Source organism: Meleagris gallopavo, chromosome 14 (assembly GCF_905368555.1).
Source record: "Meleagris gallopavo chromosome 14, MGAL_WU_HG_1.1, whole genome shotgun sequence".
Taxonomy (NCBI): Eukaryota; Metazoa; Chordata; class Aves; order Galliformes; family Phasianidae; genus Meleagris; species Meleagris gallopavo.
This window is the reverse complement of record NC_139417.1, coordinates 10464967-10482860: the sequence shown is the minus strand read 5'-3', so window position 1 is coordinate 10482860 and position 17894 is coordinate 10464967. Positions and strand designations below refer to the sequence as shown.

General features: G+C 46.5%; 1 protein-coding gene across 4 annotated transcripts in view; it reads left to right on the top strand.

Annotated features, from left to right (window-relative positions):
- The window catches only part of KLF15 (KLF transcription factor 15), a 32364-nt gene that overhangs the window by 1653 nt on the left and 12817 nt on the right, over positions 1-17894 (top strand). Inside the window, exon 2 of one of the 4 annotated variants that reach the window (XM_085235928.1) lies at positions 10747-10792. The exons of 1 other annotated variant lie outside the window; for it this stretch is intronic. In XM_085235928.1, the coding sequence (XP_085092054.1) occupies positions 10777-10792 (16 nt within the window). In that variant the 5' untranslated portion in view covers positions 10747-10776. Of the gene's footprint in view, positions 1-10746; positions 10793-13917; positions 16509-17894 lie in introns of those variants that run through there. 2 more of the 4 variants (XM_085235931.1, XM_085235930.1) reach the window with 2 other exon arrangements.

Genomic DNA, 17894 nt, shown 5'->3' with positions numbered 1-17894 from the left:
GGCATAGACTTGGGACTGCAGGATATTCTTGTCTCCAAATGAAGACGTGGGTGGAGATGGTGGAGTTGCAGTCTCTGGAGTTGTTCAAGACCCGTGTAGGTGTGGTACTTAGGGACATGGCTTAGTGGGCAATATTGGTGATAGGTGTACATTTGGACTAGATGATCTTAGAGATCTTTTCCAACCTTAATGATTCTGTGATATGTTTATTTCTTTGCTCCCTTTATTTCTTCCTGGTCCCCATGGTCTGAATGGGTGTATGCTCTGCTGGGTGAAGCACTGGCTGGATGGCCGGGCCAAAGAGTCGTGGTCAATGGAGTTGGATCTAGTTGGTGGCTGGTCACGAGCGGTGTACCCCAAGGCTCAGTACTGGGGCCGCTTCTGTTAAACATCTTCATTGATGGTCTTGATGAGGGGATTGAGTGCACCCTCAGTAAGTTTGCAGATGACAGCAAGCTGGGAGGGAGTGTTGATCTGCCAGAGGGGAGAAGGGCAATGCAGAGGGACCTGGACAGACTGGGCCAAAGTTAACGGCATGAGTTTCAATAGGGCCAAGTGTTGGGTCCTGCATTTTGGTCACAACAACGCCAGGCAACCCTACAGGCTTAGAGAGGTGTGTCTGGAAAGCTGCCTGATGGAAAGGGACCTTGGTGATCTGATGGACAGTTGGCTGAACATGAGCCAGCAGTGTGCCCTGGTGGCCAAGAAGGCCAATGGCATCCTGGCTTGTATCAGGAATGGTGTGGTGAGCAGGACTAGGGAAGTCATCCTGCCCCTGTACTTGGCATTGGTGAGGCCTCACCTCGAGTACTATGTTCAGTTTTGGGCACCTCAGTACAGAAAGGACGTGGAGGTACTGGAGCAGGTCCAGAGAAGGGCAACGAGGCTAGTGAAGGGCTTGGAAAATCAGCCCTATGAGGAGAGGCTGAGGGAGCTGGGGCTGTTTAGTCTGGGGAAGAGGCGGCTAAGGGGAGACCTTATTATTCTCTTCCAGTACCTGAAAGGTGCTTACAGTGAGAGCAGGGTAGGTCTCTTCTCACTGGTGACAGATGACAAGACGAGGGGAAATGGCCTCAAGTTGCGCCAGGGTAAGTTTAGGTTGGACGTTAGGAAACACTTCTTTATAGAAAGGGTGGTTAAACATTGGAATAGGCTCCCCAGGGAGGTGGTTGAGTCACCGTCCCTGGATGTGTTTAAGAGCCGTTTGGATGTGGTGCTCAGAGATACGATTTAGCAGAGGGTTGTTAGAGTTAGGGTACTATGGTTAGGCTGCGGTTGGACTTGATGATCCTTGAGGTCCCTTCCAACATGAGTGATTCTATGATTCCTTGGAGGGAGTTGCTTGCCTTCTCTCCTCCTTTTCTGACAATGGGGATGCTGATCCCTACCCCAGAGGTGCTGTGAGGGTTAATTAGTGTTGGCAAAACATTTTGAAACGGCTGATTGAGAAACGCTGCCAGAGATGAAAGCTAAAGAAGTATCTCGGTAAATAAATATTCCTTTGTAGTCTTATCTTTACAGGAAACTCCCTGTGTACCCAGGATACTGCACAGGTCACTGAGCAGCCATCTCCCCATTGCCTGGAGTCTTCTCAAGGAGACTCACTTGTTTAAGTTTTTTCACTTCAATTTCTTCAAAGTGAGCTCTGATACACACCACACAAGGGGAGCAACCTAACTAACAGCAAATGGCACAGAAACACCACATGGATTGGTGGTTATTTTTTTTCTCTGGAGCTCTTGTTCTTCTGTTTCCTGCTGAACAGTGCATCTGCAGAACCCAGAGCATCCCAAGAGGAAGAAAGGCAAATCAGAGTCAGTTTCCAGGGTAGCACTCAAGGCAGGAGGAAGGGAGCTACGTTGAGTGTCCATAGCACATACGGTATAAGTGCCCTACTGGAGGTGGCGAGGCCAGCTCTGTTTGATTGTGGTCTGCCAGTAGCACTGCTGCTTACCCTTTCTCTTCATCTGAAGCTTTCTTCAAGGAGGGATTTTATCTCAAGGTGAATTTTTTTAGCTGGAGGCCAGCCACAGGTTGGCAGCAATCTTGTATTGCAGGGCTCAGTGACCCTTATTTCCCATCCTTTTATGTTATAAGTGAGTTTTCCAGCCATGAGGAGCACCAAGAAAAGCCTCTGGCTCTAGAAGGAGAAATGCCCCCAGAGACTGCTCTGCAAGAAGACCTGCCAGCTCAGCTTTCATATTGGCAAACAGGCTGATGGAGCAGGATTTATTCAGGTCATCCTGCCACTGATCCCTACTCCCAGTGTCTTCCTGGGCTACCTCACCGGACATGAAGACCAGAGGCCTTCGGTGGTCATTCCCAAATGGTATTGCTCTGTGGTTCAGCCGTGTTTGCGTGAGGCTCTGCTAGCTCCTGATCCCAGGTCCAACCTCCTGTTCCAAGCAGGGCTAACTTAGGCTGCCCAAGGCCTTTCCCAGCTGATTTGAAAATCTCTGAGGATGCAGATTTCAGATGTTCTCCAAATAACAGAAGGTAAGGTCTAGGAGGCTGACCTTGGGCCCCTGAATGGCCCCACTGCCTTGCTTTGGTAATGATATAAATAAATGATATTGTTGCAATTTCAAGGCCAGTTCTGAAGAACTGTTTAGCCCTAATCCCAAATCGAAAAATAGTTCCAGCTTTCCCTCAAAGCTAAGTACATTTGGGGCCTAGGAGTTTGCATTTGGCCCATTGTAAAGAGAGCCACAGAGCTGAAGCCAAAGAGACTTGCCTAACCAGGGCTATAAATTCTTGCTATTTGCAGGGACAATTGACCCAGGAACATGAGGTTGCAACTTCATGATTTTACATTAAGCTCTTAAGGCACCATTCCAGCCGTTTTCCTGGCGCTTGCTTTGTGGCAAAACTACAGCTGCTGTGACTGCATGGGAACCAATCCAGCTGAAAAATACCCTGCCTGAGGAAAAGATCCCTTTATTTTGCTCACCATGATGGGCTGAGGAAGAGACATGGGATGGTGGAATTGCTTCTGTCAGTACCAGTCTGTGCTTAGGGAGATGGTGAAGCTGCTGTTTGTGGTGGTGGAACCGGTGATCCCATGCACCCTGCACACACAGTTCCTTCGGAGGGGCATGTGGGTCAGAACAAGAAGGATTCCTAAAGTCATGGGTCAGGCTGATTTCTAAGAGCTGCAAAAGAGAGCACATGCTTTATGGCTCCAAACCATTTCTGCTCATGTGGAAAGGATTAAAGATAAAAACAACCCTGCTATTCACTTTGCTCCAGAGCTGATTCAATCCTGTCTGTCTGTTGCTCCAGAGAAACTCTGACAGGAGCTATTATCTGTGATCCAAAATTGTGGCTCATATCCCCAGGGTAGCTCATAGGATCTACCTTCTCTTGCCAGGGAATGAGGCATCGCTGGGTACTGGTCATAGTGGTTTGTAAACGTTTGGTGCCAGCTTGGCTGTTTTCTTGCAGGACCCTCCAGTTTGCATCTCTGCTTCAAGTGTGGAGCTGTGAGGCTCAGAGAAGCACTGATACCACATGGGGCATCTTGTAGCTGTGCAGCTGCAATCAAGGATAGTGAAAACTCATGCAAGGACAGCCTTGTTACTTGGAAATGCTAGAAAGTTTCCACATCCTGTTCCTATCCCATTGACTGCACCTGAGTGAATGCCCACTGTTTTCTCCACCAGGATGTCAGCAGATCCTGCAGTTTGTTTTCCACTGAAATGTCTCCTCTTGGGTAAATATTACATCTGAGGTTGCCTTGCCAGTGGCTTTCCTACCCAGAATTTGTACAACAGGTCAATGCCCTGCTCAGAGATAAAAGGAATACTTGCTGTGGGTGCTGTTTGCTGCTCTGCAATGCCACTCTGTTCCCTCACCAGTTTCTCCTTTAAAGGTTTCTGAATGCTGCTGACATCCTGGAGCTTTTAGCAAAGTGAGGGAAATTTAAGATCAGCCATCGAGGGCTTGGACAGAGCAGAAGGGCAGAGCAGGAGTTTGTTTGTTCCAACAGCCGTGGCTTGTAAATTATTCATCTGTGTGCAACTGAAACACGCAGATCCTCAAAGGTTGTGTTACAAAGGGTGAGGTGAAGGATCAGCAACCTTCGAGCAAAACAGGAAGGTTAACAGGTTCTGGGGAGCCCTTCTCCTTCTACTTGCATCTGCTCAACAAAAATGCCTGCAGGCAGAAGAAAACTGAGTTATCAGTAAATGAAACAATGCACAAACACAGAGATGTGTGTGCGTGGTAGGGAGGCCATCTGCAAAAACTCAGTTTTCCCCCTACTGGAAACAGATTTGAAGCTGATTGCAATGAAATGTATGGAGAACCTGTGAGCACTGAGTGCACAAGAGGCTCTAGCCTCTGTGAAGTGGGGAAAAAGTTTCCAAAGACCAAGAGAGATCAGAAGAGCAGGCTAAGCAGAAAAGAAGCCAGCGTGCTTCTGCTCAGCAATTCTGTCTCCAGATGAAACCAGGCTTCAACTAATTAAAAAGAGCAGATGCTAGCTGGAACACTAATTGGAACAACTATATTTTGACTGTGCTTAGATCTATTTTAGCTCTCTTGTAGTAGGCTTGGAGAGAGGTAAGTAACTCTTTAGCAGGCCTCTTGTTTTGTTACACACCACATACTTAGGGCATAATGAAATATCTATGAATAGGTTTGGATCCTCTTTTTTTCAGGGGCAAACAATTCTCCATCTAATAATGCACAGCCACCAAATTCAGCATTCTCAGCCCTTTTTTCTCACGGTGCTGGTAGTAAAGTGATCTTCCTTGGCTTGGAGAGGCCTTGTAAGCAGTGCTGGGCATGGGGCCAGCTGCTGTTCTTCCTGATATGTATTGTATTAATGGACACCTCTTCAACCTGTGCACATTTGCTCCTCTCTGCCTGTGTCCCTTCTCATTAGGCTTGTGTGCTCTGCAGAAAGTGCAGAGAGCTTAGCTGACATCTGATACACTTATAAATAGCCTGTCTGCCCTGCTATGGTTCTGTAGCTATCCTAACATGAGCAAACACTCAACGTATTGCACTCTTCCTGGAACTGGGATGCTATCGAAGATTTTCCTCCAATGCATCCAAACTTGGCCTCTGCTGGAAGCCGGGTACTTGACTGCTGCTCTGTTGCAGATTGGCAGTTCTTTGGTCTTGTCCTTGTCTCCAATTCCTTCCTTCCAAGAGACAAAGGAAAGGCATCATCTGGGTAACGACTCTCTACCACTGCTCCTGCCCTTCCTGTTCCAGTGCTGGGTGCAGATGGGCTCACTTGGATCAAGCTCTTGTCCTCAGAGCCCACAGCAGAGGGGATGAGTCCTCCTGAGCTGTCACCCTCTTTCTTTGCCAAGAACGCAGAACGCAGAACTGGTCACACTCTAAATGGTGCTTGTCCCCATTGCCTTTACAGACAGGACTTAAAACCTCTCTCCTTCCTCTGAGCATTCTCTCATAGCAGTGCTGCCAACACTAATTCTAATGTAAACTTCATTTTTTTTGGCTGTTCTCTCTTCCTAAGTGTGAATGCTGTCATTGCTGAATGACACCTGCTCCCCATGGGTCCCTTTGGTTTGCAGGAAAACACTTTTTCCTCACAGCTGAGATGCAGACAGATGTCTCCTGAGGTCGGTGCCTTAGGTAAGTGGCTCTGTCTGACTTCGTTCTCACTGCATTGAGCTCTCTGCCCATCCTCCTTCTGGAGGTGTCTTGTTGACTACTGAGGGCTTAGTGACAGAGCTCCCATGCTGCTATCTGATTTTAGTGGTGAGGAGATAAGGTTAATTGATGTTTTCCTCCTTACGTTTACTTCCCACATTGCACCAGCATCTCTCCTTATCAGCACCCGTGTGCTAAGCACAGCTGGGCTGCCTGGAGCAAGCACCAGCATTGCTGCCTTTGGGCTGGGGGCTGCTCCTCCACAGGTTTTGTGATCTCTCCTTGAGTTGATCCTAGTAGCTGCTACATCTAAATGGCCATACCAGAGATAGTAGAAGGTGGACTTGTCATTGAGGGAACAGGAGCAGCAGTGCTCAGAGCTTCTGATGGGAGCTGCTTTCAGGTACAGCAGCAATCTCGCTGGTGACTGCAGACTTGTGCCAGATGAAACCCTCACCCCTGAATGCCTCTTCTGTTCTTGTTCCAGCACAGCTTCTAAATTAGAAACCCTACTGCCTGCATATAACATGAGGAGGGATTTTGCAACACTGGAAGGCTGAGGCACGGCACAGGGATGACAGTAATTTCTGTTGCTGAAGAGGCTTGATTGCATTCAGGTGCCCACTGAAATGGTTTCCCTTCCCATCCATCTCCCCAGGGATTGTGAAATGTTGGCTCTGCTCAGCTGGTGCCAGAGGAGCAGCTCAGTGACTCTCTGCTTTCCCATCACTTTTCCCCAGCCAGCAGCAGCGTGTCCAAAGTAAATCACGAATTTTTGGAGCAGCTTTGTTCAGGCTCAGGCTGGCAGTCTCTGTCTCGCTGGGAAACGTCTTGATATAGCAGCTAACATTCAAATTATAGGAACGCAGCAGGACACTATCCAGGCATGGAGAAGAGCCTGCAAGTGCTTGCTGTGCTGCATGCTCTCCAGTGGCCTGCCACGTGTTACACAGACTGAAGTTTGCTGATCCCAAGGCTGTACCCTGCAGTGAAAGCCAGCTGGTGCCTGTCCTTCAGATCCAGCCCCTCTGGCCAGTACCCCTTTGCAAGCTTCCCAAATAGAATTTAATGAAGCTTGTTAAAGCTGCTCAGATCAGTGGTGGCTGTGGGAAAGGCTCTTGTAAGAATGCTTAGGTTTCTGTTATCCTCATATTTAGTTTCCTTTAGACTTTTCAGCGCTTACTGAGCCTGAGCTATGGCTAAGCCATTCTCAAGGGCTAGTTGAAGTCTCTTGTTTATTTTCTTGATGCTTTTCCTAGCATCTTGTAAATCATCTTCTGTCTTTGGCAATGGTAAAGTGTGAAGCAAGCAGTTTCACCACTGCAATATATCCATGTTTTGTTGCAGCAGAAGGAACAGAGCCCAGTTCTTAACTGAAGGTCTCAAGTTGTTTGGGATCAGCCCAGTGAGAACTGCAGCAGTTTGACTGATCTACCTTCCATGCCCCATATGCTGTGTTAAATCTGGGACTTTGCGCATTGTGGGTCATAGCGCATTCTCTTTTCAGAGGTGAATCCTGCAGCTCCATCAGTGTACAGTTGCTCACTGTGGCCCCTTGGAGCAGCCCACATGGCTCCTCTGCAGGCACGTGGCCTTGTAGCCAGCCAGAGAAGCTCCTGGCACATCTTCCTCTTGAAGGTGGGGAAGAGGGAGGAGGAGGCTGCAGTAACTGAGCTGACAAAACTTTTTGTCTACTGTCTCAGCAGGCTCCAGAGAGGGCTGAGAAGTGCCAAGTTCTCTGCTTGGCCCTGTCCCATGCTGTGGCCGCCTTCCAACGCGGCTCAGGAGCCTCTGCTTGAGGTGACTTCTCAGCATTTTTATTCCTTTCTGCACCTCTTCTTTTGTGTTGCTGAAACTTTCCTGCTGGCTCATGTTTTTATGAGGACTTGTCTCACTCACTGAGCTTTGAGGGCTGGGACACCTCTCCATCCCCACTTCCAGCACTGTGCCTCACCCATGCTGCACAGCCCACCTTGCTGCTGCTCCATCCTCCAGGCCAGAGGCCCGTCTGCTGCTCTTTTCTCTTGGCTGAATGGAACTGCCAGCCCTCAGCCTTCTCCTTGGAGGTGGCAACCCATGCCCGAGTCCAACATTGAGCCATTTGCTCCAATAGAGCTGCCTGGGAGCCCTTAGGCCTTTTTTGCTCCTGCCTGTGTCAAGCTCTTCCTGTGCCTTTTGCACCTTATGCTCTCATTTCTTCCACCTCCTGCCCCAAAATATCATCGTCTTTTGGCTTCCCCTTGAATGTCCCTTGATTCCTTTATCCCAGAAAAGACATAAACATCTCCAAGCAGTTATTCTGACTGATGACATGAGTGGCTGAGGGAACTGGGACGGTTCAGTCTGGGGAAGAGGAGTCTCAGTGGAGACCTTACTGCTCTTTACAGCTCTTGAAAGGGGTTATAGTGAGGTGGGGATTGGCCTCTGCATCTGGGTAACAGCAATACCCGGAGGTGGCCTTAAGTTGCACCAGGGGAGGTTTAGGTTAGATATTAGGAAGAAATTCTTCTCAGAAGAAGTGATGATGCATTGGCTGCCCAGGAGTAGTGGAGTCACCGTCCCTGGAGGAGTTCAGTAACCATGGTGATGTGGAGGGACACAGTCTAGTGGGCGATATTGGTGGTGATGGTTAGACTGGATGGTCTTAGTGGTCTTTTTCAACCATTATGATTTTATGATTCTATCCTATATGCCTCCCAGATTTTGGTAACCTTTACTTCTTTTGCCCAAGCCCAATTGCAGTGAGCACTGTCCTATCAGTAACAAATTGAAGTGGTATTCAAATCCTCTCCTTCTGCCTCACGCAAACAGCTCAGCTTGGGAGGGCAAACACCTCTTGCATCCATCATTTTGCTGCTGCGTGTTGGTGTTCCCTCTATTTTAAAATGTTTTTGCCTGAAGACAAATAATCATACAGCTTTCTGAGCAGCCTGACACCGATTTAATCTATTTCTGTGCAGTGGAGGCCTGATCCCTGGCAGTGCTGAGCCAATTCTCTGCAGGGCAGAGCTGGGTTTGATTCCTCAGTGAAATCTGTTTCAGTGTTGCACAACGAGCCTGTTCTCAGGGAGGGGGGACTGTGTGCAGTGTCCTACCCGGGCAGACACCAGAGTCTGATTGTTCTGGAATGACGTCAAAGGCTGCAATACTGTACTTCAGTCTGGCACTGGGCTGCTGCTGCAGCTTTTCTGGAGGCCACACTGCTTCCACCTTTGCACGCCGGATATCCACTTGCACACCTGGCCCTTTCCTGCACAAAAATTGCAGTTCCAGCAAATGGAATTTGCTTAAAAAAGGATCTTGTGTTTCAGCCTATGGCTGGGATAAAACTCCAGCAGATGTGCAGCCTTTCCCATGCCTGGGGCTCAGGCTAGCACGAGTGGATGCCAATTGCCATAGAGCTGCAGCAGCAAGCATCACAGAGAGTGCCAGTAAAACATGGTGCTCATCCCTGTGGCACTGATGGAGAGAACATGAACATGTTATCTACTAGCAGCTGCTGTGAACACTTGCTGCTGAGCTCTGCTGAAGGCAGACATAAAGCAGCAGCCTCAACTTACATTCAACCACGGTGAAATCAGGGTGGCACATATGGAGCTGTTTGCAGCAGGGTGCTGTGGGGAGGGGTAGAATGTACACCTGAGCAGGTGTCACAGACCTCCATCCCGTCAACCCACAGCACCCCAACTTCTTGCAGTCCCCAGTGGCTACAGCAGGACAGGCAAGTTGTGAAACATGTGGAGCTGCTCTGTAGGAGGGGATCTGCTGTGACTTGGCACTGCGTATGTCTCGCTGGCCCTTTATCAGACCTGATACAGCACTGCTGACAATGCATATCTGCCAGGCCTGGGTTGAAACGGGCAGATTCCAACCTCAAGTTGTTGAGATGATGCTTGTAATTCAGCTGTTGGCTGTCTGCTGGCCCAAGCAACAGTCCATCTTGACAACTCTGCACATAAATCAGAAGGAAGGAAAGAGTGTTTGACGGTTTCAGTTTTCCTATGAATGCCTAGGCAGTTCTTAGATCATTCCTAACAGATTAAGAATGGCTCCCAAGATTCTGGAAATGCTTGAGTTTTCCAAGTTTAAAGTCCAACAGAATTTCCAGAATTTCCAGTGTAACTGTGGCAGTGCAGTCCTCTCCTTCAAGCAGAATTAGTGCTGTTCAGCAGAAGCTGGACATGGGGCAAAAGCAGCAGGGGGAATGGGAAAGTAACAAAGAAGTGACCTGAAATGTTAGCAGGAGCATTTACGAGAGTTCATGAAGTGAAGACACTGGAAGATTTAAAAGTGTATAAAAAGAAAAAGAGTAAAATTTGGTAGGATTTAAATAATCCACATACACTGAGTTTAGCGTGTAGGAGCAGAGGGAAGGATATCATCCTTTAAAAAAAAAAAAAGGTAATTTTGTGCTGGACAAGTCTTGAAGGTAAATATTTAATTACAGGATCGATTTTGATAAAGACACAGAGTTTGCAGTTGATTTCTTCATCCTCTTCTGTGCCAAGCAGTGAAATTCCTGGTTAGTACTGGTTGTTGCAAATAACATACACTTGTGATTATAATTGACTTTGCACGCTAAAAGAGAAAAATAATGTCTTAGAACCAACCTCTTTTCTGTCCTCTCAGATCAGTGATAACTCTCTTATTTCTGGAGTAAAAGCAAAGTCAGTGTTCTTGACTGGTCACCCTAGCAATGTTGTGAGTAGGTCTGGCACTGTGATACTTTGCAGAGCAGAAACTTTTCTGCATTTACCTTAGGGGCTGTGATATCAAGACAGGAATTTGCTTGCAAAAGGGAATTACAGTAGTGAAGTTTAGCTAAGCCTGACAAGTTACCATGATCAATGCTTAACTATAAAAATGGAGGTGATGCTTGTTGAGTGACAGGAGCCCTACTGCATCCACTGGTTCATGAAATGCTCACAATTAAATACAGGCTTAGGCCAAAAAAAGTGAAATCCAGACACTTGGTCAAACACTGGGTGATGTTCAAAGGTTTAGAGCCATCTCTTTTTATTTTAGGAAAAAACTGAGTTAGCATGTCATTAAGTAGAGTTAAGGAAGAGTGAAATAGTTAAATAAGATGTGCTCTTCTCTCCCATTCATTGATTCCAGGTTCTTCTTCCAGGATCTGCCACACTCCCCATGACATTGGAACAGCGTAAGTGTCCCGAAGACAAGGCTTTGTCATCAACTTTTTGATTTTATATTCTTCACCAGACAACCTAAATGCAATTTTTGAACATCAGTTTGTTCAGTATCATACAGTGCCAAGACTATTATCCTCAGGGAACAGATGGAGAGAAAGGAGATGAGGTGGGTTGCTTCTGGTCATACAAACATAAATTAAATAGTAGCACAGTTGGGAAAGGACGCTGTTTCCACCCAGGCAGTGTTTATAGGAAGAAGTATATCCCAGTGATTCTGAATTCAGCTCTCAGTTATTTCTTATTGTGCCAGTACAGTGAATGTTTTGTCCCCAAGTCCCTACAGAATAAGAAAACATGCATTTTTAGATCACAGAACATATGACTAAAATTTACCCAAACTTTCTGACAACTTCAAGGTTGGTGTGAATGAAAATACTTCCTATGATCACATCTGTATTTTGGGGAAGTATAATCCAGGTTTGAATCAGTGTTTTCTTCATTGCTTACATTCCTTGTAAGGATTCATTAGATGAGGAAATAGACCATTACATCACAATGGATCATTTTTAAACACGCCATCCCTCTGTTCTGTTTTTTGTTTCTTTGTAATTGTTCTGTTGAGAATATCTGCCTTGTGACAAGCAAAGCGGTCAGCTCTCAACAAGCAGTGAAATGAATATCAATCCAAGGCAAAGCAAATTGGGAAGAAGTTCCAGAGAGTGGTACTATTGGAAATAAGCTAAAGTATTATTTTGAAAGCTTGCATGGAAGAATGGAGGTTTGCCAACTATTACAATTGGACTTCAGAGTAACTGCTGAGTGGGTAATTATTCCCCCAGGAACACGGGAGTCTGGACAAATGTAAGAGGGAAAAAAATATGAAGAATTAATGTTAGAAAACAAGCTAGAACATTAGTCACAGGAGGGATATAACTCAACATTCATTTAATGTTTATTTCTGTGATGAACAGAAACGTTGTTCTTAACCCCTGTGCTGAAGCAGAAAATAGGAGATTTCTCTCTTCTTAAGGCAGCTGGAACTGCTTTGTTGATTTCATCTCTTTGACAAGATGGTGTAGGGGAGGGCAGAGAAATATCCTGAACATACTGCAAACCCAGCAAACAGGCTTTATGGGAAATGGACCCACTTGTAGAGCTTGTTGAGGTATTATGTGATGTCTGACGTGGTCTTCAGTGACTCCCCAACATGAAAAAAAAGAAAGAACTGCCAAGATTTGAAAGATGAAGCCCCCCTACCCATAAGTACTCACTCATGGTCTCTCTGCAGAGTATGGCGTCATTTTCTCCTGTGTTGAGCAGCACCTCAGCAACATGGAGGGGACTCAGCTCTTGATGATGGCCTTAAGTTGCACCAAGGGGAGGTTCAGTTTGGGTATTAGGAAAACCTTCTTTGCAGAAAGCATGGTAACAGGCTGCCCAGGGAAGTAGTAGAGTCACCATCCCTGGAGGTGTTCAAGCAACTTGAAGATGTGGCAATGAGGGACATGGCTAGTTGTATGGTGGGGATGGGTTGACATTTGGACATAGTAATCTTACTGGTCTTTTCCAATATGTGCATGATTCTATGACATGGTGGAGGAGTTTTGCCTGCCATGTTGCTGGGCTTACAAGGACATGGTGAAACATAAGGACAAAGAAAACTCAAAGTGTGAGAAAATTTTTGAGGTTAAATAGTGCACATGAGATTGGTTCTGTCCTTCCGGAGACCCTGTTTCATAATCCTACACTGCAACTATTGAACTATAGTCTTACTTATAGAGTGACCACACTCATCTTTTGTGGTTCATTGCTCCCACTATTATCTTAACAGCAGCAATTTCCTAACCAGTCCTCTTCCTAAAACAGGACTAGTGTTGCTTTGGATGTTTGGAGTTTGGGACAAAGAAGAATCTCCTTGCTGGGCTCTCACCATGTCCTTGGCCAAGTGATGGGCTCTCATGTGCCTTCTTCCACTTGTCCCCTGTCAGTGTTGCATTTCTGACCTGTCACTGCTCTGTGACCTGAGCGAAGGTTACCAGTGTTTTTGTGCAGGCTCTGTGTTTACTGTTTAAGGTGAGGGAGAGGCTCTGGATTCTGTTGGTTGGGTCATCTTCTTGGTTTCCCAATTCAATGCAAACGGACAGGCAGGGCAGCTCTTCCTTGTGAACATTCACATTCTCTTGAGAGATATGCCAATTTCTGGCACACACTCGGTGTTGGCAACACATGATGGATACAACACAGCCAAAGTTTTTCATTTTTCTAAACACTGTCTTCAAAATCACCATCTTCTCTCACCACCTCAAACTGCTTCCCGGAGTCCTTAGCACAAGGATTCTGCATAAACACACCCAACTCTGCGTATTCCTTCCAGGAGAGGGCAGGGGAATACAGCTTATTGCAGATTTGCTCCTGAACCACAGCCAGGATTACTCATGGCCCAGATCTTCCTGTACGTCCTCCAGTCTATTTTGGTTTTTTAAACGCAGTAGAGGTAGGTGCTGAATCTCAAAGTGAATCAATGGATTTTGTCACACTGACAGATCTGCCTGTTCCTGAGTCATCTTCATGAGGGACAGCTTGAACTGGGCTGCTCTACTTGCTCTGGAACCTCTAGGAGCTGCAGGAGGTGGTCTGATTCCCTGGTCCATTCAGCATATCAATGGGTGTAGCACTTCTCTTAGGTGTGTTTGACCATATATTGAAATGCAGGTGTGCTTAGAAAGACAAGTTTGGACGTGGACCTAGTTAAACATAGCCTGGGAAAATAACAGCCAGAAAGTCAGCTAATGTTCTCTCTCAGTATCTTAATGAGCAGAAAGTTTGGGAGAAAATCAGAAACTCTGCTCAGCTCCCCACTGTCTTTAATATTCCAAAGAGCATTAACAAAAAAAAAAAAAAAAAAAAAAAAAAAAAAAGCCTAGGATGAGTTTCTTCTATCTTATCTCTAGTCCTATAATTCTGACTTAAAAAGAAAACATAATTTCCAAACTAGTTAAGGAAAGAAAAGAAGGAAAAGAGGAATCAATGAATTGTTGTCTGCAGCAGAGATGCCCTTGCAAGGCCAAAGAAATTAAGCCCTGAGATTGCTGTTGCCATTTCCACCTTGTCCTGCAGAACCACAGTCAGGGATAAACATATTCTTTGTGTCAATATTTCTGTAGTACCAAAAGAACTTGCAGTCCTTATCTGTGAATGTCAAGGACTGCTGAGCTAAAGTGCTCACAGTGCTACTGCAGTTTGACAGGCTTGGGTTCTCCCCTTGGTCCCTGCAATGGGGCTGAAAGATGCAGGACAGCAGGGTCCAAGCACTGGTGTTGTGGCATTAAATGAGAACCATCTGCTGATGGATTGAAGTCCTCAATTTTTTTTGCCTGATTATTTTTGTTTCTCTCATTGGAAAAGAGCAACGTCAATCTGTACATAGAAGTGTGCAAGCAATCAATGCAGCCCAACTAACCCTTGTTCTGCCAAGTGTGCTTGCCTCATTACTAACAGTTTGCTAGTGCAGAACTATAGCAGGTGACCTCTAAGGCAGCACACTGCTTAACCTGTGCAGCACAATCTCTCCTTTTGCCCATCTGCAAAGCTTCCTTTCCCTTCCAGCCCACTCAGAAATGGGAAGTCATCTGTAACACAATACTGAGCAACTTACAGAAGATGGGAAAACCTGAGGCAGGAAAAATGAGCCTTGGGACAGCCACAGATGGGAAGGCAGTGTGTGGGCAGAGCCAAACAGTGTGTGAAGCTGAGCACAGAGCTGATGAGCCTTTTGCTCCTTCTCCCACCTTTATCAGTTTTGTGCATAACAGCTTGGGATCAACATCAGCCTGCATTTTCTTTTTGACTTGATAATGCTGTGCTATTATTATCTCCAGGAAAATGTTAAAAGGCTCCAATGCTGTGCTGTGTTAGCCTTTCCCGACTGGATCTTTAGCATACAGTTATGAGACAAAGGACAATGAAAAGTCCCTTAACCTCACCTGGGCCCTGCATTTGTTGGGCAGAGGAATGCCACAGAGGCTGTCTGAGCAGGAGAACCAGTCTGACCGAAATTCCCTCCTGAAAGGTGGCAAAGAGAAAATGGAAAATCCCCAGGCAGGATCAAGGGACAGAGGTAAACAGATTTTAAAAGGACTCCCAGTGAAGAGATGAACAGGGAAGGAAGTGTCTTAATGCACAAAAAGCGTGAGATGGGGAGAAGACAAATGCATCTTACAGCATGGAGCAGGGGTCAGTTTTGCTGCAGTACCAAATGAAGCCATCGAGCAGAAGAGAGCTGATCCAAAGCCATTGGTGACAGCAGCACGGATCTCTCTAACCCTAACCTGACAGCCTGTCCCAGGCCAGCAGTCATTGCACCGAGAGCTGGCAGTCAGAAATGACCAGAAGTCATTGTATTGATGGAGATATGTGCATTTCTTCTGCTGTTAAGCAAAACCTCACAGTGATTCCGACACCAAGAGCAAAGCTCAGCTGTGTGCCAATTGCTTTCACTGTCATGGGGCTTCAAGGAATCGATCAAAAGATCAGTTCACAGCTTGAGAGGTGCATGGTATTGCCATTGTCACATGTAAATCTCAATTTTGGTTTAGGCCCAAAAGTGCATCTATGGACCCCAGAACCATGGCTGTGGGTTGAGGCCACACAACAACCTCAGTGTGATCATCCTGGGAAAGAAAACTCCTCAAATAAAATCTCAGCTCAGAAAAGGTGCTGTAGAGGATGAAGCTGTGGACATCCTTCACAAAGGATGACCTCAGATCTGGGCTCCAAGCAACACCCACAAAAAACTTGCGCATTTTTTCTCATTATTTTCTGTTGCACAGTTGCACAGGAGTGAAATTCTTTATGCTGAAATTAAACCTCAGAACTCGTGCTATCATATATTGTATTTGTTTGTTTTCAGCGTGTCCTTTGTCTGTCTAGAATTTATGCCTGGGCAGAAAAAGCGGACTTTGGATGTTTGTCCAGTAGCCTGGTCAGAGCAGGAACATCTGCAAGACTACTGAACACCCAGAGGTCCCATAGGCACCACACAGATGTGCAAGGACTTTTCTGGAGTTTCCCAGCACAGCAAATCCCATGCGTGTGGCAGAGGGCATCTGGACATGTAAGAATGTTGGTGCATCCAGAATGTGTCACACAGTGCACAAGCAAGCTCAGATCAGAGGCTCACCCTGGATGCTGAGGACTCATTTTCCCTGTGTGTTGCCTACATGCATATTTTTTTTCCCCAGGGAAATCTTGGAGAACTACAAAACCTCTAGTTACACGTGTGCTTATTTCCATTGCATTTTGCTTCCCAGTGATTGCTATTGCCTAGTATTAAATGGATACAATGCTCTGCAGGGTTCTGCAGTGTGGCTGAAGTTACTCATCCCATGAACCAGCGCAGTTGGGCTCAACCTCACCAGTTCGTTACCTGGTTGAACAGGTTTCAACCCATCCCTCAAAATGACTCGTCCATAGCAGGTACAGCCACGGGTCCCTCCACTGCCTCTGCGTGCAGCTGTACACTGGCACAAGGAAAGGCGGATGGACAACTCATCTCAGCAGCTGCACGCATCTGGGTCTGCCAGAGCCCTCTGCACACTTCAGCCTTTGTGTAACGGCAGAATGCAGCCAGCCCTGCATGGTGCTGGTAGGGAAATGGAAAGGATTTGGCCTCGTGAAGTGAAAGCAGCTTGAAAAGCAGAACTGGGGCATGCACTGTTTTATTTGCACGTGAGTAAATACGTGATTTCCCTCCCTCTTCTGAAGTAGAAAGCTGGAATTTACTGGAACTTAAATCTAAAGAAGTTGTCCAAAATTTAGAGAGACCTCTAACGTGTCCCAGTGCATATTTAGGTCATAATAGTAAAATTAAGGTTGTAAATTTTGTTTGTTTCCATGGTACTAAACATTCTAAGGTAATTTCCTGTCTGAACAAGCAAGCAGTTCTCATTCTAATAAGATCAATCTTAAGGGTTTGGGATTTTAGCTGTATCAGAATTTCTCAATCTAATGCCTTTGCATTGCATCAAGCTAAACTTCACTTACCCGGAGGGAAGAGAAGGCACAAAGCCCTCCCATCCCTCAGGACCCCCCTTACAAACCATTTCTGTGACCCCACAGGGCTTCCTTCCCCCACCCAGCCCAGCTGTTGTTGCTCCCCAGGTCTGCAAACATGGGGGCTGCCTGGGCACTGCCGAGTCATCCCCAAAGCCCATAGTCCTGGAGGAGCAGAATCATAGAACTGTTAAGGCTGGAAAAGACCTCTAAGATGTCCAAGTCCAACCCCAACCCACCCCCACCATGCCCATAACCACATCCCTCAGTGCACATCTCCACAGTTCTTGAACACCTACAGGGACAGTGACTCCACCACCTCCCTGGGCAGCCTTTGCGAGTCCATCCCAACTCTTTCAGAGAAGAAATTGTTCCTAATATCCTAATTTTTCCTAATGGAGATCTCAGAAAGTTGTACAGGTTTGCTGCCATGAAGCTGTGTTCTGGTAGCCCGGCTTGGGCCTTTCCAGGGTTGGAAACATATAAATGGAACTTGAAAAACAGCTGATGAGCAGATTTAAAATCTTCCACTGAACAGGAGAAAACCCTAAAGAGATTGGTCCTAAAGAAGTGAGAGCTGCAGCAACAGACATAGTGAATGAATGGTGGTGTGTTTGAGCACACATATGTAACTTAGAAATGTGTATATAACATATATAAATAGTGTGTCCATTGCAGAGGGATTGGGACGGAGTACTGTGTTCAGTTGAGTACTGAGGGGTTCACTCAATACAAGAAGGACATGGAGGTTCTGGAACGTATTCAGAGGAGGGCAGCGGAGCTGTGAGGGGTCTGGAGCACAAGTCTGATGGGGAGCGGCTGAGGGAGCTGGGATGGTTCAGTGTGGAGGAAGCTCAGGGGAAACCTCATTGCTCTCTATTGAAAGGAGGTTGTAGCAAGGCGGGAGTCGGCCTCTGCTCCCTGTTAACAGTGATAAAAGGAGGTAATGCCTTAAGCTTCTCCAGGGGAGGTTCAGATTGAATATTAGGAAAAATTCCTCCTCTGAAAAAGTGGTCAGGTGCTGGTACAGGCTGCACGGGAAGGTGGTGGAGTTACCATCCC